The sequence below is a fragment of the Theobroma cacao genome, chromosome 5 (genome assembly GCF_000208745.1).
Source record: "Theobroma cacao cultivar B97-61/B2 chromosome 5, Criollo_cocoa_genome_V2, whole genome shotgun sequence".
NCBI lineage: Eukaryota > Viridiplantae > Streptophyta > Magnoliopsida > Malvales > Malvaceae > Theobroma > Theobroma cacao.
The window spans coordinates 36452622-36473092 of NC_030854.1; the positions used below are offsets into that span (position 1 = coordinate 36452622).

At 34.9% G+C, this 20471-nt stretch overlaps 3 protein-coding genes, 1 long non-coding RNA gene and 1 pseudogene across 4 annotated transcripts; 1 reads left to right on the forward strand and 4 right to left on the reverse strand.

Annotated features, from left to right (window-relative positions):
• LOC18600136 lies at window positions 117-923 on the reverse strand (annotated as a pseudogene).
• Window positions 1852-4524, reverse strand: LOC18600137 (protein ACCELERATED CELL DEATH 6). Its single transcript, XM_007030446.2, has 4 exons — window positions 3863-4524; window positions 3248-3406; window positions 2585-3150; window positions 1852-2331 (listed from the first exon to the last, which is right to left on the reverse strand). The coding sequence occupies exons 1-4, from the start codon at window positions 4494-4496 to the stop codon at window positions 2101-2103; spliced, it is 1590 nt and encodes a 529-aa protein (XP_007030508.1). The 5' UTR covers window positions 4497-4524; the 3' UTR covers window positions 1852-2100.
• Window positions 5935-8275, forward strand: LOC108662088. The gene is made up of 3 exons (XR_001927870.1): window positions 5935-6168; window positions 7260-7313; window positions 8137-8275. It is a non-coding gene; the product is annotated as an uncharacterized LOC108662088 (long non-coding RNA).
• Window positions 10662-14219, reverse strand: LOC18600138 (ankyrin repeat-containing protein At5g02620). The gene is made up of 4 exons (XM_018121080.1): window positions 13631-14219; window positions 12220-12363; window positions 11552-12084; window positions 10662-11303 (listed from the first exon to the last, which is right to left on the reverse strand). The coding sequence occupies exons 1-4, from the start codon at window positions 14217-14219 to the stop codon at window positions 10662-10664; spliced, it is 1908 nt and encodes a 635-aa protein (XP_017976569.1).
• LOC18600139 (protein ACCELERATED CELL DEATH 6) lies at window positions 16782-19463 on the reverse strand. The gene is made up of 3 exons (XM_007030448.2): window positions 18873-19463; window positions 17867-18381; window positions 16782-17703 (listed from the first exon to the last, which is right to left on the reverse strand). Exons 1-3 carry the CDS (start codon window positions 19405-19407, stop codon window positions 17005-17007), a joined length of 1749 nt encoding a protein of 582 aa, XP_007030510.2. The 5' UTR covers window positions 19408-19463; the 3' UTR covers window positions 16782-17004.

The window sequence follows — 20471 nt, forward strand, 5'->3', positions numbered from 1 at the left end:
ATTTTTTATCGAATTAAAAAAAGATATTTAATACAATAAATTTAAAGAGTGTTCTACGATACATTTTTTGTTGAAAGATTGGAATTTTTAACATTAATGCAAAAACTCAGTTGATATGCAAAACAAACCTTCCAAGGTCTCAAATTCATAATATCTCTAGGGATTCCAGCAGCAAAAGATAACACGAAATTTGAACATAAACTGACTATTAATCCCAACAACTACTTTCACTCCATACATAAACACTAATAGAAAGTAAATATCTTCTCAAAAGATCCTGTTTGAAGGACCCATGGTACTCTTCAGGTACAGGCACCTCACATTTTGCCAGTTTTTCTTCAACAATGAGACAAGGAAATTGACACTCATTTGCACATTTTGGAAGATCTGCTTCTCCTCCAGAGCTACATTCCCAACAGCAACTCCCACATGCAAAGAACCTTCTTCAGTCGGAACTTCACACCTTGGACTCTAGGGATTCCTGGTGAGTAACAAGGGTTGGGAATTTCCCTGCTTTGTTGAGGCCAGGACCCAAGGGACGAGGGGTCTGCTTGATGATAGCTTCAGATGACAGAAAGGCCTGATATATACTTCTCGGACCAACTTCTTGTTGTTGTTTAGCTTCTTCAGTGCTTCAACATCCATATAATCCAAGCCTATCTTCTCTGTATCTTCAACATGTTGAGCATCTCCAAGCATGCCGATCTTCATCTTAGGGCGAGGAATGTATGGCAGCTTCACAGATCCACTGAAACGCTTGTCCTTTTGGGGATCATAGTTTTTCAGCCCAATCTGGAGTTCAATGGTCTTAGTGAACTTACGGGTTTTTTCCTTGGACTGAGCCACAATGGTGGAAATAGCTTCTCTAAGGGCATCACTCTGAAGCTTACTCATCTCTGATATTTCCGCGAATAAAACTATAATATTCACCAGAGAAGAGAAAAACCCTAGCCGCGTTTTACGATACATGTTAATCAAATTCCAAATTGTTTTGTGTATAATAGTAATGTTTAGGGTATAATTAGAAATTATATTTTTATCCTGATAATGAGGGGGAAGGAATTGATTGATGACATATGATTACTTTTGTGCTATGATTTAATTTAATGATTATTCTTGTGAGTTTATATCAGCGATTATTAAGTTCTAAGGATTATGGTATGTCTCTATAGCAAGTAAATAAGAAATTATCAATTATTAGTTTTTACATTGGATTAACAAAAAGTCTTTACTTTCTGTTTTTTTTTTCTTTCTTTTTTTTTTTTTGTTTTGGCTAAACTAAAAGTCTTCCCTTAAACCTAGAGAAAAAAATGGGAGTCAAATTAGATGGGCTTGGGCTAGTGTTTAAGCATTAATGTCAAACCCAAGCTGGCCTTTGAGATTTGCCAAGCTCAGCTCAATCAAGCAGACTCTTTGGGAGAAATTCAGTGGGTTAGTACTTTAGCTGAAAAATTAAAGTGATAGTAATAATAGGGATGTTAATAAGTAGGGTAATTATTAATTTTGAATATTTTAATTCGAATCTTATTAAGAAGTAAGGTACTTGAACCCTACAACTATCCAAATACTTTTAAAATTTACTATTGAAATCCAACCTTTATTTTTTTATCTTTTATTTTCATTCTCCCTATAATTTATTACCACCCAAAACCATTCACTTAAGACTTTATAATAAATAGAAAGTCCTCATGGCATGCATATATATATATATATAATTCAAGCACTCTGACTCTTTTATTACGGGAAATAAAAAATTCTTTCACTTTTTTGAATTAATCATAATGATTTCACTAAAATTCTATATATGGATAGATCATAATACATGATGGCTATATATAGAGATACTTTTAAAGATTTTTACACACACATAAAATCATACAAGTAGCTTAATAATAATAAACTAATGAGTTACTGATATCTCTCACTGCTTAAGCAAAACCTAAGTGGTTGGCATATCTCTCACTACTTGAACAAAACCTAAGTGATTGAAGATATTTTAACATGAAGCAAGTCACACATATATTTTACCATACAAGATTCAAATCTCTATGGATTATCAAGATAACTCTGCGACAACTTCACATTCTATTATTCTGTATTTTATTTAAACAGGTTGCCGATCACGTTTTCAATCTCCTCGACCACACCCACTGCCTCGTCCTCATTCTCTTCCTCGCCCTCCCCATGAGCTTCCGATGCAAAGTGTAACGGTTTTTGTGGATGTTTTGACTTTCTTGTTGTAAACACAGAAATGTCCTGCTCTTTTCTGTGGATGGTGCATTCCAAACTTGATAAGCTACCTTTCCTTGCAGCACTCAATCCCATCCAACACTGCAATTTTCATTTCTCAAATAAGTTAAACAATATGTTAGTTTCACTCATTCACTCTCTCGTAATTCAAATTGTTCTTTTGTCATATTTAAGCAAGTTCACCTAATTTATTTTTCACCCTTTTTTAAAATGAAATGTAAATTGAATTTTAAATATTAAGATGTGGGTTTCGAGTTTGAAATTTATTTTAAAGAATAACAAAGAGAGACTTGCGATCGTTAAACAGAGTATTGAAGCTTATGACGACTCAAACCTTTTCATTGATGGTAAGATCCTCATGCAACCGAATCATGTCCAGAATCCCAAGACCTTTCTTGTTGCAAATTGCCTTGTCGACCCTTTTATCCCTTTTGAACAATTCGAATATTGATTGAAATCCTTGGATGGCGGCTAGATGCATAGGGGTGTTTCCTTCATAATCTTGCTCATTTACAAGACCATTCGAAAGCTTTCTTGTCTTAATTAGAATGAACTTGACTGCTCGAACCTCGCCATTGTCAGCAGCCAAGTGAAGAGCTGTCCGGCCTTTGTTATCTTGCATATCCCAAATATCAGGGCACAGTTTTGCCAGTATTTTCAATGCTTTCACTCTACCTGCTTTGGCAGCAACATGGAGGATCGTCATGCCTTCTCTGTCCCTAATTCTAGCAACTGAATCAACTGAGACTGCTTTGTTTTCATCATCGGACTCATACGTCAAGAACAGATTGAGAATGTTGGATTTGCCTAAGAATGCTGCATAATGAAGGGGAGTCCATCCGTAGTCATCGCATTTCTCGATTGCTGATGGGTGTTTTTTCAGCAAGGCTTTGATGAAGGCTATAAGCAAGAAAAACAATGATACGAAAAGGATTATTTTCATGTGCAAATGCTAGTGTAAACATAATTGGAAAGGATCAGAGAAGCATTTACGTACCTTTACTTATGCGGGTAGGCAAGACCCAATTTATCAAGATATAAGGAATATTGAAGATATTCCTGAAGCAATTTAAATCGGCATAAGCTTTCAGGTCGGCTATTGCTTTGGGAGGATGTTCCATCAAAAGCATTGCCAAATATGGAAACAATTTGCGAACTACAAAACAAAAAACAAGTAACAAAAGTAGGATGATCTAATAACATTTTCAATGCAATAGACATTGCAATTAAGTGAAGGAAGACTCTTATTTATAAATTTAAGATTCATCCTATTTTTGATTGATATGACATTCTACCAAAGATTGCACTCATAAGGATATCATGATACTACCTATCACAGGTCCATATTTTCAATCAAAAAATATATGTGAAAAAAGAATTTTACTTATAAATCCAATACCTGTTTCATCTTTTATTAATACGAGATGCGTGACATGTGTACCTATATCTAATATGAAGCTACTAAGAAAAAAAACACAATAATAAAGAAAAAAAAGTTATAGCAATTCATGATTTCTTGAATAATTAAGGAATGTATAGTTAATTTGATATATAGATATATCTAGCTAGCTTGCTTTTGATAAAAGGATGGAAAGTTTTGTAAAAGGTATACCTTCACTTTTTGAACGAACAACAGCTGCATGCAAAGCATTCATGTTGTTTCTTCCATCAAAAGAGCATTCATCAACTTGTAAGATTAGTTTAGCAATATACTTAAGTTTTCTATCCACAGCCAGGAAGAGTGGGGATTCCCCAGCATCGTTTGTAAAGCCAGTTAATCCCGGGTCTTCCTTGATTAGCATGTTCACAACTCTATAACGGTCGTTTTTCACAGCTTCGTGCAGCGCTGTTTCTTTCTCCAAATTCACCATCCTTAGCAGCAGCTTTTCTTCTACTTCTGCTCCTCCTTCAACTCCTCGGCTCGCCGATGATATATTCGAAAAATCTATGAAGAATTTTACCATTTCTTCGCTGCCTAACCTTGCTGCAACGTGCAGTGCAGTGTTACCTTTTGAATTCCTTTGATGAACAAGTGATGGCTGCGTTTTGAGGATCTCTTCAGCCATTTTTTTCTGATTGAATTTGGCCGCAACATGAAGAACCGTGTCTTCTTGGGTTGTTACCTTGAGAAGAATACTTGGATCCAATTCGATTAACTCACTGAAGGAAGTTCGATCACCAGACATAACAGCTTTGTATAGTTTAGAATCCATTTCTATCAGCTTAGGGAGGGTTGCTGTTTGCATTCTGTTTCTGTCTCTCTATTTAATATTGAGAAAGAGTGCTAGGTGAATGAAGGGGAAAGGATTGCTAGCTAGTGGGAATTCTATTGATTGGAAATAGAATTTAGGTTGGGACATAATGATTAGCCACTGGGGACTAAGGACCAAGGAGTCTAACATTATTTATTTAAGTGTAGAGAGGATCCTAGCAAAAGTTCTTTATAATTTGCTCACCAACATGCTCCAATATTAAGCAAGTTTTAATGTATTCTCTCTTTGATTCCTCCCACTCAAAGTGTCAATTTTATTTTATTTTTTAAATTATTCAATTCAAAATGACATTTTGTATAAACAAAATACACCCTCTATTTTATTTTGTACCTCTCAATTTGATTTTGATGGGCTTTAAGATTTTGTTTTGATTTTGATATATTTTATAATACAATTGATATTTCTTGATCTTTAATGTCAAACAATATAAAAAAATCATAAAAAATCAATTTAAAATATAAAAGGATAAAAATATTAGGTCTCTAAAAAAAGAACATAATTTGAGATATTGAAAAAAATTTAAAAAAAGATATTATATTAGAAGAAAAAAAAACTGATATTTCAACTTAAAAACAATGTCATCTCTATATTAAGCTAAATTTATCATTATATTGAAGTTCAATATTAAATTTTAGCATTATATTTAATTTTTTTGAATTTGCTGTTATACTTTTGATTTCATTAATGTGCTTTTTTTTTTTCTAAAATATAATGAAATAGAAATATTTAACAAAATAATCTATTAAGCTAAATGATGAATGCCATGGGAGTCTTTGGCCAACTAGGCGAGAGACTCGAAATGGCATCCCGGGGTTGAGGAGTAATAAAATCAATTTTCAAAAACAAAAAAAAAAAAAACGTAAATGATGAATTTTGTTGATTTCTGTTAGTTCCATTATCCCACAAAGGGCCAAATTCCTACCACCCCCAACCTTCAACTCATAAAAGGCTAAGATCACATTAATGTTGACCATTAGGTGAAACTTTTATAACAAAAATCAAGGTCCTTGTGTTAAAATGCCAAATAACGGGAACTATCATCTAGATTCTTTTAAGATACTACATCCCCTTCCTCATAAACGTCACTATATCGCCTTCCGTTTTCCAACTACCAGGAAAAGGTGCAGGCCGCCTTTGTTGGGGCACGATTGTTCACTTTATGCTTGTAGCTACCGGAAGAATTCAGAGCATTGAGAGAATATGGGGGGAAGTGGTGTGCCCCCCATTCCCCACCATGTACTTCATATATGTAATACCCCTCACAAAGTATTTATTATAAAAAAAATTAAATTAAAATTATTAAGCTATAATTTTATAAAGATAATAAGTAGATATTATTTTAATATTTTATTTATTTACAATTATGACCTTGGGTGTCTTAATAATTAGAAAATAGAAGAAGGGTCTTTAAGTAAAAGAAGAAGTTTAATTAAGTCAGTTTTATTATCACGTTTAAGTTAGTGGGATTAAGGGTCAGTTTATTTATCCCATTTAAGTTAGTGGGGTTAGGTAGTTTATAAGTTTTAAAAGAACAGACAACAACTTACGTTAGTTCATTCATCAGATTCAAACAACAGACAGTCAGAAAAGCTTAATATCAGGGAAGAAGAAAGACAGAGGAGAGGGAAAGAGATTGCTGATTAAGGTATGTTTGGGAATTATATTTTCATAATTTGGGTACAAAAACCCTAAATTAGATATATTTTCTTATCTTTTATTTAAATCCGGTACTTTTCTGATGACTTTCCGGTAGCATGATGGGTACCAATGGAAAGGTCTTGAAAAGATCTTTCCAATGGTTTTTGTAGCATCTTGTTTGGCCTTATGGTTAGGAATATATGAATTTTTGAAGTTAATTAGAAATCTGGTTTTCAACAGTTTTGACAGCCCGGATTTTGGGTCACCGGAACTCCATATTCCGGTGACGTTTTTGGTCGTTTCTTTGAGGGCTTTTGAAGTATGAAATTAGATGTTTAATTTGGCGTCAATGTCTTGGTTAGAGGCTTCCTGTGTTAAGAGAATTAAAGCCTCAAAGTAGGCTTATTGATACTGAAATCTGGATATTTCTGTGATGATTTCTTGAATTTTGGCTTTCGAAACTTAGGAATCTTGTGGTCTTTTTAATCGAAACAAATTTTGGTCTTGTAGTATGATATGCATACTTTAAATTGGTGTTGATTTCATCACTGGAAATAATTCGGGTTAAAAGATATGAGAGCTTGAAGTAAGCCAAATGGCCATCCAGATTCTGAAAGTTCCAGAAAGCAGAAAATTTCTTTTAAAATTGATTTTAATTATTATGTGATAAATTCTATTGTAAATTTCATAAATATTGGATATGTGATTTCTACTGTATTTTTATGTTAAGAAGTATGTATCTTTATATTTTATAAATTTATTTCTTAAATTAGTAGATTTTATTAAAATATCAAAATTTATGAAATTAATTACAAATATGATTTTTACAAGTGAAATTAGTATTATTTCTCTATCTGAAATTTAAAGTCCTTACTGATTTTATGATTTAAGTTTAATTCTCAACCTTATTGGAAATTTTGTTTAATTCAAAAATATAAATAATAATAATATATTACCTTATTAAAAAAAAAAAAAAAGTTCATAAATTGTAATAGGAGTCGCTACACACCCTAAGTGCTTAGGATGGTCAACGAAAAGTCGCCTTGTAGGATCTGTTTGCAAATTTAGTTCTGATTTTTGTGTTTCTCGAAATACTAGGCTACTAAGAGGATTTTCGGATTTGCTACTTGAAAGTAAAATTTACGAGATCATGTAAGTGACTGATATCCCTTCGGTGTTTTCACACCTTAAAAATTAGCTTCAATCTGAATTTGTACATGAGATATAATATTTTTCCTATGATTTATTAAAATTGGGTTGAGCATGTAAAATGTATATGTATATAAGTTTATATGTTGGATTTAAAATGTCGCTTATGCAAAGCATGATTTTTTTTTATTTTGAAATTTGTATATGACTTTGTATAATGTATGAATATATGTTTTCGCGAATATAAATATAAATATTTAGTCTGAAACGAATATGCTTTTGAGGTGTATGAAATATACTTGAGAAATTTGATATATTGTTTTATGAACTTTGGGTAATCTAAAAATATATATATTTTTGTTTTGTCTCCTAGTATGGCTATGCTCTGACCCTGCCAATGGGGGTTAAATGTTGGCCATGTCGACATGTATTCTGTGATTAGAGATCGATCTCCCAACCGCACTACCGGTTACAGAATAGTAGTATTTGTGATATCTGTTCAGTGCAGCCAATGGTTGCTTCTTCTGACCCATGCCACTGGGGTTAATTGTGGTTCTATTTCTGACCTATGCCACAGGGGTTAAGTGTGGTCGTAGCATGTTACAGGAGACCATTAAAAGTTAAATATTGTGAATATATTTGTTCTGTTATTTGAATGCGCAAATTTTGAAGTATGTGATTCCAAATAAGATTACCCAATATTTTATCTTGGCATTTGTAAATGATATTTTGCCCTAAATGTTTTAAGCATGCTTAATCCGGCTGAAGGGATGTTAGTTACTTGCTGAGTAGTTGGACTCACCCCTTCTTTCAAATTTTTTTTCAGGTTGTGATTTGGTCAACCACGCGAAAATTTTGAAGAGTGATGTTTAATTTAGTAGCACTTAAATTATCTAGGATTTATTTAAATATTATGAACATCGAACTATCTTAATTAGTATTCAGACTTTTATCTTGACTTAGTAGCTTTGTGGTTTTAGAGATTTAATTTTAAATATTGTCGAATTATGATATTTGGAAATTCTGTCAACAGATATAGTTTATAAATCATTAAATTTTTCAGGTATATCAGTCTCTTTTAGTAATGATTTAAGTTATATATTTTAGAGCCTTGCATGTCTGTAGGATTATACCTTACAGGTATGCGGCGTCTGTCATGTCTCGGGTCTGGAGCGTGACAATATATCCATCGCTAATTTCTGGGGGTTTCCTTTTTTCTCATGATTTCTTTTGACAAAGGGGGTCTAGCCCCGCTGGTCTGTCTCCTTCCTCCCTTAACCATTCAGTGGAAAAATTACATATTGATCTTCATCATTTCAATTCAGCAATCAGGACTCATTAGAACCTGGTGGAGGTGGTGGTGGTGGTGGTGGTGGTGATGCTGATTGATGGTGGTGTTGTTGGTTGGTGCACTTAAATTTTTTGATGGTGCATTTGGAAATAGTGGAGAAATGTGACGGAAAAAGTGCGGTTATAATTTGCCAGAGAGGGTTGGATGTTGGTTCCCGTTTACCCTGAATTCATTGGCAACCAGCCAAGAGCACGCCATGGAGAATTGACGCAGGGTTGTATATGCTGGGTCCCCACCACGCACTGAAAGCCTGGTTTGGGGCTAGCTTGCTGTCAGCTAGTGAGATGGAAATCCTCACTTTTCTTTTGGGAATGTTAGACGAACAAAATGGTGGAAGATAACCAGGCGTGCAATCAATTTACCAGGTGGACGCTGGAGATTGGTAATGAAGTTTACCTTCTTTATAATGACAAATTCTAGTTGCAGGAAACCAAATGCACTACCCCAAGAGTAACATGTTGATTTAATAAGTCTATCAGGGGAAAATATTGTAGTTTTCACATTGATTGGTATATAATTTTACTGTTTAAAAAGTAAGGACTGAATCTTCTTTTCTCTAATTAAATATATATATATATTGTGACTTTCAAGCAGCTTCTGAGTTGAATATTATCTGTAAAACCCAAGTGAGCAGGACAACACCCTGCCATGGTCGCCTTGAATTGAAAGGAAATTGTCCTGCAAAGTGGTTTTCTCCAGAATTGACAAGAAATGGTTGAAGTGACATATAATCTTGAATGGCAGACCATGTACACATTGGAGCAAGTTATAATTTTTCCAACCATATCATCTAATAAATTGACGAAGTTCATAAATATTGACTATATATATGTGTATCCACTGGAAAAGAACAATAAAAATTCACAAGGGTTCGAATGATTTGGCTCCTTTGAAATTGTGCACATTAATGGACAGTTTTGAAGAACTTTTCACAATTATAAGACTGTTTTAACTTGTAATGAGTCTAATAATGAGTTGATGATTATATCTTTCAAAAACAAATCCCAAAATTGGTAACCATTCGTTGCTAAATAAATATGGAAATTGGCGAACATGGAAAGTGGCAGATATTTGAGTATCTTGGTCTAGACATGGATTTAGGTTAGGTAGATGAAGGGAAATTGTTTTGGACACTGTCAGGCTTTGGGTATGCATATATTGGGAGTGTGCTAGGTGACTGAAGGGGAAAGGGTTGATTGGTAGAAGTTTTGAAGTGGATGGAATTTATGTTGCCGAGGGGAATATTAGCCAAGATCTTTGATTCTTAGTTGGAAACAGTGGAGAGATTGGTGCACTGGACTTTTGGTTGTGCAACAAGAAGATTTTTCCTTATCAAAGGAAAAGGACTGAGTTTTTCAGAATCTTTATAATTAATGTGGGTTATCTTTCTTAACAAAAATCTGAACCTCATGCACAAGTTTAATGGTTAGAAACATAGTTCCCTACATTTCACTGGCCTGTCTTACCTACTTTCAATAGCATCGTGAAGAGCTGTTGTGCTTTTTGTTTCTGCAAATCCCAAATATATGGACAAATTTCGCATAGCATTTTCAACATTTGAACTCAACTTTTTTTGGCAGCAAATGGTGGACAGATATGCTTTTGGAGAATACATCAAAGACTGTTGAGCTTATATATCAAAGACTGTTGGAGAATGAAGAATAACCCATTTACCAAACTGTGCTGCATAGTCAAGAGGAGAGTCATGAAAACAATTTTCAAGACTGTTGAGCTTATTGTTGTAGAAAACATATGGTACATGAATGCATGAACTTAATATCCTTAATGCTACTGAGACTTAGTGTGTCAAAGTGAATAAACTGAAGTACCTTTAAATGTTCCATTCTTTGTAGTCTAGTGATTAAGAGTTTTTAAGTCCAGGCTAAGTGCCTTACTTAAAAAGTCAACACAAAAGCACAATCACACTGCATTTATTCACAAAATGAAAATAAAAAAGTACAAAATCACACAAATAAGTTCATGTTACATAGTTTTGACATTTATTTGAGATAAACAAGAAGCTGGAGCCCAAAGAAGGAACATCCGATGGAAAGAACTGCTTTAGCCAGCCCGGAAGAATCAGCTAATGCTGCATAGGTGCCTGAAACAAAAGCTATGACCATTGCAGTAATACCATAACTTGTTAATGATGCGGTGATATATGTGTAGAATGCGACGGCATCAAGCTTTTCCACAAATGACTTGCAATAATGGACAAACATTGATGTGGTGGAGAAGCAAAAGGCTAAGGCATTTGCTATCACAAATACCCTGAAAGCAGTTTTCCTGCTTAGAATTGCCATGCCCTCGTCTGGGCCATCACTTTTGTAGCCACCAGGCATGGTGAAACCTGCTGCAAAGGAGACAGTGGCGATGAGTGTTGTTACCAGCAAGTTGATGCTGGATATATGCCGGAGTTGGTCATAAGTAGGCTTTCTTATTCCTGCAGGCCCCGGTTTCCTATTTGCAACTTGTCTTTGGCCTTCAACTTGTCTGTCCCTTGCAGGGTCTCTTCCCTCTGATTGTTGTGGCTGCTCTAGTTTTCTTGCCTCAATTGATTTTACTTTTCGACCGTTCTTGTTTATTGTTTGTTCCAAACTTTCAAGACCACCATTCTTTGCAACACTCAATGTAATCCAAGTCTGTAAGTATCTCAAATACATTGGAGTCACATTTCAAGTTTAGAAATACCTTTACTGTTTATCATTTATTCTGGTTCATATGTAGCTAACTCATGATCTCCACATATTTTTCCACAAAGTTTAACATGCCGTACTAATCTCTTTCATTTCCATCAATCTATCCGGCAACTATATCAAAAAATTATTTTCTCCGTTATCTCAATTTTTTCATGTAAATAGAAAGTAAAAGGGCAATCATGAGGTCATACCTTTTCGTAGTAGCCGAACTCCTTATTCAACAGGAGAATGTCGATAACAGTGAGGCCCTCCATGTTTGTGGCTGTCTTGTCTACCCTACTATCTTTCATCAGCAATTCAAAGATTTTGTGATTATGTCTTTGGATTGTTGCGAGATGCAAAGCTGTGTTACCTTCATTATCTTGCTGATTTATAAGGCCATCATGAGAAAGAACGAAGTCAAGAATAAACTCGACAGAATCAAGCTTTCCTTTAGCAACAGCAAGGTGAAGAGCTGTTTGGCCGTTATTATCTTGTAAATCCCAAATTTCGGGAAAACGGTATGCAAGCATTTCCAATATGACTACTTCACCTTCTCTGGCAGCAATGTGAATGACAGACATGCCTTCATTATCTCTAATATAAGCAGTTGAAGAATCAATCAAAAACAGCTGGAAAATGTCCACTGCACCAAAGTGTACTGCATAGTGCAGAGGAGTCCATCCGCACTCATCGGTTTCAGAGAGTGCAGACTGACATTTTCCCGTCAAGAATTCAATGAAATCTAGGCCAAAAGGAAAGGTTAATTAAACATGCTAAGTTAGAGCAGGAATTTTTAGGAGAAAAATGAAAATGGATTGATAAGTATTTAATCAGAACATTAACGGGCGTGCTATGTTGAGATTTGCGATGCATTTACCTTTGTACTTGGATTTAGCTATGGCAGCCTGAAAGATGGTGGAGGGTCCAAAGGAAGAGAACTTGGCATAATGCTTGAATGACATATTTGTAATGTAATTCATAGGACTCTGAAGCGTCACCAAATAGGAGGATAATCTGACAACTGGAAGGTTAATAAGGTAACAACAATAAGCTTGGCTACCAAAAACTTTCCAACGGCTTACATTCCGCTGGTTAGAAACAGATAAAGAAGAATAAATCAATTGCTTAACTATGTTATTCAACTCTATTTTATTGGATATTTCCTTTTCCAATTCAGTTTGAAGCAAGTGAGCACTAGGGGGTTTTTTCACTTTGGAAGGAAGGTGTCTTGAATTTTTATTTATTATTATTATTATTTTTTTAGTGTCTCTTTCTGTTAGTTCTTTTTTGATTGGGGTGTAATTTTTCTCGTTGCTTGGATGTTTTTTTAAAAGATTCTTCTTATTTAAGTGAGGGATTTTGTCATGGACTCTTTGGGATGGGTGGATTTTCGAGGAGGGGGGATTTTTCTTTTTTAGGGTTGGGGGCCTTGTTTTCTTTGGATGGTTCTTTTGCTAGTCTTTCGCAGATTTTTTCTACGAGTTGATGGGTTCTTGTGTCCTCCTTTTGGATGGTGCGTTGACTCTCCCTTGCTTCAGCTTTACGGAGGACTTTTTTGCTTGAATCATGTTCTTTAGGGTGTGTTGGTATGGCGGGGAGTGGGGATGTGTTTCTGAAGCTCTTGCATTGAACCTGTGATGAATTCGATGTTGTCTAGGTTGGCTTGTCTAAGATACTGTGGTTAATGCTGCTAGGAAGGGCTTTTGTTGATGATACGATCCCCTGGGGTTTTTGTTTCTATTCTGCGAATTGCCAAGTTGCTTTTGGATCAAGGGTCTCTTGGATTCGATTGTTTGGACTCTGCTGTCTGTTGGACCTTCTTTCTGGTCATCTTGCTGTTTGTTATCACTAAGTCTCCGTTTTAAGGCTTTTCAGTCTGATGATTGGTGCTACTTTTGTTTTGAATGGTCTTCTCCCATGTTTCCTAAGTGATTCTGTTACTGTGTAACTTCTAGTGGCACGAGTAAGGTTGACTTCACATGATAAGATCCTTGCTGTGAGAGTGTTGTCTTGTTTGTTGGGTTGGGGGGTTTTGTTATTTGCAATCGAATAGATTAAGGCGATTTTTGTATTCTGGCACCTCTTCTTGTTCATGGTGCTATGCTGCCAATTTCTCTTTGGGCAGATTCTTTTTGGTACAGGTGTACAGGTTTCATCCAGCCTAGGCAACTATTATGCCATCAAGAGTCTTTTAGGCAATTAAGACTAAAGACTTGAAGTGGCAGGTTGAAGGCTGGCTCAATAAAACTTCACCTTTCAAAAAAAATGAATAAGGTGAGAAAAATTACCTTCATCCTGTGACCGAACAACAGCTGCGTGTAAGACATTCATGTTGTTCCTACCCCCAAAAGAGCAATCTGGAGCAACTTCCAAGATAAGTTTAGCAACATCGACGTGTTTTTTATCCACAGCAATAAAGAGTGGGGACTCCCCAACATTATTTGTAAGAAGTGCCAACTCTGGAGCTTCTTTAATTAGCAATTCCGCAATCTGATAATGACCATTTCTTGCAGCATCATGGAGTGCAGTGTCTTGCTCCATATTCACCATCCTTATAAGGCTCACGTCTGCTTCAATTTCCCGGCTCATGTTATTTGCACAATTTATGAGGACTTTAGCTGTCCGTAAACTCCCCAGCCTTGCTGCAATATGTAGTGCAGTATCACCTTTTGAATTCTTTTGACACACAAGCAACACCAATTGTGGATATTTCATGATCTCTTCTGCCACTTGCTCCAGATTATACTTGGCTGCAACATGAAGAATGTTGTCTTCCTGTGCTGTCACCTGGAGAAAAACTGTTAAATCCGAGCTTGCTAATTCCTGTAGGGAAGCAATATTAGTGGTTATTACAGCTTTATATAGTTTAGGATCCATTTCTTTGGATTCTTTTCAATGGTCTCGGTAATGATTGCTGATCTCCTCAGAGTAATGCGTATTTATAGGAAACTCTCATTGAACCTTACAGTATTAAGGTGAATAAAATACGTAGGAGATGAAAACAATTTACGCATTTTAGCTTTCGATCATATGGCATTGGCATAGAACCAACACTTCCATGAATTTTCTGTTTGTTATCATATTCGAAAGGGTTCTACAGGCAACTCCAAACCTGCAGGCCGGAATCCAATAAAGACAACAGGCAAAGTCTCTTTAACTTTTCTTATCCGTTTAGTCTGATTGGGGCTTGTAGGAGCCACACACAAATAGTAGATAAGAACAATATTGGAACTGCAATTTCCTGCGAAAGATCGCCTGACGCGTTTCCTGTAGTACTAGAGCCAAAGTGCCAATATTTCTTTTGTCACGAACTCACGAATTTGCTGCTACAATGCATCCCATAAGTATAACAAATGTAAAGAAGGATGGAGTTCTGCATTGGTTTTCACTCATCGGCTGTCATTTCCACAACATTTCATATGCATATAAATTCTTGGTTTTGGCAAACAACATTGACACCCTTCATCAAGAAAGAGTTGTTTTTGGGTGTTTTCTCCTTTTAATAATTAAGCTGAGAAATATGTCATTGTCACAAAAATTCCATGGTCTCAAAAGGGCCAGACCAAGACTATAATCCCAGCATCAAAAACCCCCCATACTCAATCATAACAGAAGAAAAAAGAAAATCCCCTTTTTGGAAACCTGTCCTCATCATAGAATCATAAAATCAAACACCAATTAGGTAAAGTTGAAAAAAAAAACATAATTGCTCTAGACATATGTAGACTTCCATATTCTAATCTGAAATATTAGAATTCCAAGTTGTAACGTTTGTGACAAAGGGCAACATTTTTATTGTTTAGATATTATTGTTATTATTATTTGAAAAAAGATATTATTATTATTAGTATATTATTATTGATTTGGTGCAAGAAAGGATTTGGATTTTGTTTAACGAAACTATATGAATTTACTATTGAGCTAAAGGTGCGGATGTTATTATACAATTAGTCAAGTGTAATCTATGTACAATAATTTGTAAAAATTGAGTTTTTACACTTTGTAAAATGGACAATGTTAATTCAATAATTAATGATGTTAAAAATTTTCTATTATCTATATTATTATGTATCATATTTGACTATAATGACATGATATTGAATTTGATGATATGATAATTATAACGTGAAATCTAGATAAAATGTAATGATTATGTTGATGCGACGTTAACTTTTGAACCTAATTTACAATTTCTAAAATCAACTCGGGGTGAGTTATCCCTAATCACAATACCATATTTTTTATTTTGAATTTTCGTTTCTATTTTCTTTTTAATTTTCAAGTCTGATTATAATTTAGGGTGATTTCAGAAAGAGATAATTGATATTTCATTCCAATTACAACATTGGTTTGAAGGATAATCGATAGAGAATCAAGATAAGGGAAAAATCGAGAATAATCAAACAAATTGTCCAAAAAAATATTTGGATTTTTTATTCATGTCCACAAGGTTAGACAAAAAAACTTCATTGCATAATTATTGCATCATTCTTGGTTGCCCATGCTATTAGATTCAATGTCATATTAGTACAATCAAATAATATATCAGCATAGATAATGAAAAATTTTTTTACACTATTAATGATTTAACTGATATTATCTATTTCAAAAAAATACTAAGACTCAATTTTTATAAATTTTTGTACAAGTATTAAATTCACCACTTTAACAAAATATAAGGAGTAAGTGTATAATTTGATCTTATAATTTAGATCGTAGAGTTTCTACTTTATTATATATGTAATTCATTTTTTATTTTAAATTTAAGAAAAAAATAAATATCAGGTATAATAATAATATAAAATAGATTTTACTTCAATGTTAATATTTGAATTTATGCACTTAAACATTTAACTGAATTGTTGATGCATGCTTTTATCAAAGAGTAATGTTAGAATTCCCTCCTTTCTTAATGTCAAAAATTTCAAGCCGATGAGTGGACTTACTCTCGAAGCTCTCAACCTAATTCTGTTTGACCTAGCCGACTGAAACTCCTTCTTTTAAGTGGCCAGTTAGGAGACCTTGCCATTGCAAATTAATTATCCCAGGTATTTCAAATCAATTTCCAGGTTGAATTTGTGCAGGTAAAGAGATTTTTCAATGAAACCCCCCCATCAACATATAATCTTATAATACCCACACAAACTCACTCATGTTCACACCATGTGAGAGATACACAGTTGAGCAGATTATTATACTATGTAATTATCTTTGAATTAAGGTTGTTTAGTCATAAAATAATCATATTATTATAAAGACAAATCTGGCCAATAGGAGACAAAATTTCTGCATGACGAATTGTTTAGAAATTTCCCTGGGCGTCACCAATAGGGGAGACAAGACAAGTTGAATGCTGAGTATTGCTTTATTCGAAAGAAATAGTCAACAATGTCTAATTCTGACCAATAGTTGATAATTTCCCATTAATAGAATAAAATGCCATAGGCATCTATCAAGTGTGGAGCAGTTCTTTAATTCTGCAACGAGGAATCCTACTAGTTATCATCTAATACAGGTTTTGAACTCAATTTATATTTAGGGTGGTGGCAGGTTCATATAGTTATCATCAACTCTTGCACCAAAATAAAAAATGGAGGATTGAATTTGCTGATCCTCAATCAAACAATGGAATGATCAGCTACCATCTAGAAACCATGTTAATTTAGATAATCCCATAACGAAATAGCAAGTCCCTGAGGTATTTCCTAGGCTGCTGAAGTCCTGGAATTTGCATGCTTATTGGATCAAGAAACCAGCAGGCATAGTAAACTAACAAGAAGCAGCCCACCACTATATAACCCATCAGGCGCAGGCCATTGGAGTTGGCAAGCTCCACATACATGCCAGACGCAAATGCCAGTAGCATCCCGAGAACAGCTATGAAAATCATCACCTCTGCTAGACTTGCGTATCTTGAACGCAGGTAGTAGCTGAATTTAGAAGTAGCGAATTGAATGTAAACTGTGGCAATTGAGAAAATAAATGCAATGGTGTTGAATATTAAAAATGCTTTGAAAGGCGCTTTTTGAATGGATTGCGCCGTGCCTTTGTCAGGACCATCTTCATTGTAACCGCCAGGCACCATGAAGGCTGCCTGAAATGTGACAGTGGCAATGAGCATTGCTATCAAGAGATGGATTTCAAGTCTACTTCTCTTCACTGTTTCATCAGAAGCCTCATTTGTAGTGTTTGAGATACTCGTGTCGTCATGTTTCCCCCTGGCAAACAAGATGTTTGTGTCCTTCTCCTCCGTTTCTCCAATCATCTCTCTCTTCAGATTTGTGTTAACCCATTTTTGCAAGGCTGGTAGTCCATGGGTTCCCCGCAGCCAGTAATGTGTCTTTGCAGTTAATAAAGAAAGCTAACAAATGCAAATTGAATGGTGTCAGTTAATAGGACTATAGTTAGCATTGCAAGAATCAAATTGAACTTAATCCATGCTTTCAATTCCATGCCATGTTCTCATAAGAACTTGAACCTCTAAGTTCAGTACTTAAACCATATCTGTGTGCAACATGTCTTACCTTTCTTGGTTGAAGAGAGAAAATGTCATAAGCAGTTAAGAGATTGTTATTCACCGCAGCCCTCTCCATTCCTCTGTTCCGCGCAAGAATTGTAATGATATTATCTCTCTTGTAAATGACAGCCAGATGCAGAGCCGTGTTTCCTTCGTTATCCTTTTCATTTATAATGCCTTGAAGCCTTGGCATCTCTAGAATGCGTCTGACCATTTTTTCCTGTCCACTTATGACTGCAACATGAAGTACAGTCCGGCCCTTCTTATCGGTAACCTCATGAACATCAGGACAGCATTGAACTATTAGTTCAACTACGTTGGTGTGGCCTCTAAATGCTGCAACATGGAGTGCAGATGTCCCATCTTGGTCCACAATATAAGCAGTGGAGCTATTACCCTGTAAAAGAAGTTGAGTTGACTTAAGGTCACCAAATAAAGCTGCATAATGCAGAGGACTCCACCCAATTTGGTCAGTTTCGTTCCTTGAGTTTGGTACATTCTCCAATAGTATTTTCACAATATCTGGCATTGTTCAAGGAATCAGATTTTTCAGTTACACAATAAGAGACAGGGGGTGGGGAATAATAATCTATTTCAAAAGCAAAAAATTAATGATAATAATAATAAGGAAAATCTTTGAAAGGATATATAAAAACTCCTTCAGATTATGGCCCATTTGTAGAGATTGTCTTAGGTGGTTTGCTGGATAGGAGGTTTATGTTGATGAAATTCACTGATGTTTCCTAACCCTGCCATAAAAATCATATCCATAAAATTGGGCCATATCTCCAGTTTTATAGTTTTAAATAACCTGGCAGTTTGGCGGATAAGAGAGGTTTATACTGTTGAATTTGTTTGAATGTTCCTAACTCTGACAAAATCATATAAATTTGGGCCATTTGAAAAAAAAAAGTATCTATCTGAAAACAATAGTCTGCTAGAATTTCAACTTCATAGCAGATTTCTTCTATCATAAGTTCAACAATTGATGTTAAGTTAGTTGAAGTAATTACCATGCTGAGAATGAAAAACTGCCGAACGCAACGCAGTCTTCATGTTGATATCTCCATTGAGAGATTTTGGAAATGTTCCCAGGATTAAACTTGCAATCCTGGAGAATCCACCCCCAATAGCCAGGCAAAGTGGTGAAGCATTCGCGGCGTTGACCAAACCCAGCAATCCTTGATCAGCTTCCATTAGGCACTTTGCAACTGCAAAGTGACCATTTCTGACTGCAACATGCAGAACTGTATCTTCTTCCAGATTCACCATCCTCAACTGCTTCCTCAGAGCACTGACGCCCGAGCTCTCGACATCCCTTTGTAGCTGTTTGGCGCAATCTACCAGAAGTTCAGCAATTTCTAAACACCCTATCTTGGCTGCAACATGTAAAGGAGACTCGCCCTTGGAATTGCACTTTAGGAGAAGGGAGGAACTGGAGTTAAGAATTTGCTGACAAGATTCAACTTGTTTAAACTTGACTGCAATGTGAAGAACAGTATTCTGCTGCTGTTTTGTTACTTGGAAGACATGGAGGTTTGGATCCATTCTCTTGAGGAAATTTAAGTTACCTGATGCTGCAGCTTCATACAGCTCCGGATCCATTGCTGAGGCAACACTCTTCTTCTTGCAAAGTATTGGCAGTTTGCAAGGCTCCTTACAAAGTAACAACGGGTTCTTTTTTTATTGCAAATTGTTTTCTCTGAATGCGCAGTCACATGCAGAGCAGTCCAAAACGGCAGGCAGTCAATTAAAACATAAAAATAAAAAAATAAATGCCCTCCATCATAGAATCATAAAATCAAACACCCATACGCAAAGTTGAAAAAGAGACTATAGAAAAGATATTCTGATAATTTTCCATCAGACATAGACTTGCAAATGTGATTATTCACATCAATAAGAAAAGAATATAAATTGGAATAAACAAGAATTCAACTTGCTTACACTAGTCTAAAGTATCAAATTCCCGTAGTAACATTTGTGCTTAGAGCAGCATTTTAATGTTTAATTAAATATTATAATTATTATTATTATTATTATTGATTTGAGAAAAGAAAGGATTTAAAGTTTACTTTCTAAATGAAGATACATGCATAAATTATTAAATTAAATGTTTCGATGCTATTATTATTAATTATTATTTATAATTAAATTCACATGTTTAATGCTTCAGCCGTAGGTCACTTTCAAAAATATTTTAATTTTAAATTCGCACTATATTACAATAACCACGGATAGCTATTTTGGGATGCTTATGTGCTTAACTTTTTGAATTAATAAATTTTCACATTTGGTTGAGAAAAAAATATTAATTATTATTTATAATTTGGATTGTAGAGTTTCTATAAGTCGCCCAGGCAGCCTATGAAAGCTTGCAAATCCAATCCTTTTGGGGCTTGGCTTGGGCTATGATTGAGATTTGGACTCAACTGGATCCAATTTGAATGTTTTGATACTAAACTTTCAAGTTCTATTCACCTAACTATTCAATTTAAATATGATTCATATTTTTCTTAAGTTAAAGACGTAGAGTTCCAATCTCTTGTTTTTATTTTTATATAGAAAATTTTAAATCTATGAGTGCACTTGCTCTTCAAGCTGTGTACCTA

Excerpts from the sequence above, each read along its gene's own strand:
- LOC18600137 (XM_007030446.2), bottom strand. The coding sequence starts at position 4,496 with ATGCAAACAGCAACCCTCCCTAAGCTGATAGAAATGGATTCTAAACTA. Across the intron at positions 3,151-3,247 it reads GCCTACCCGCATAAGTAAAG|CCTTCATCAAAGCCTTGCTG; the intron begins GTACGTAAATGC and ends TCTTGCTTATAG. Across the intron at positions 2,332-2,584 it reads ATCTTACCATCAATGAAAAG|TGTTGGATGGGATTGAGTGC; the intron begins GTTTGAGTCGTC and ends TGAAAATTGCAG.
- LOC18600138 (XM_018121080.1), bottom strand. The coding sequence starts at position 14,219 with ATGGATCCTAAACTATATAAAGCTGTAATAACCACTAATATTGCTTCC. Across the intron at positions 12,364-13,630 it reads TGTTCGGTCACAGGATGAAG|TTGTCAGATTATCCTCCTAT; the intron begins GTAATTTTTCTC and ends TTAACCTTCCAG. Across the intron at positions 12,085-12,219 it reads AGCTAAATCCAAGTACAAAG|ATTTCATTGAATTCTTGACG; the intron begins GTAAATGCATCG and ends CTTTTGGCCTAG.
- LOC18600139 (XM_007030448.2), bottom strand. The coding sequence starts at position 19,407 with ATGGATCCAAACCTCCATGTCTTCCAAGTAACAAAACAGCAGCAGAAT. Across the intron at positions 18,382-18,872 it reads AGTTTTTCATTCTCAGCATG|ATATTGTGAAAATACTATTG; the intron begins GTAATTACTTCA and ends GAACAATGCCAG. Across the intron at positions 17,704-17,866 it reads TCTCTCTTCAACCAAGAAAG|CTTTCTTTATTAACTGCAAA; the intron begins GTAAGACATGTT and ends TGCATTTGTTAG.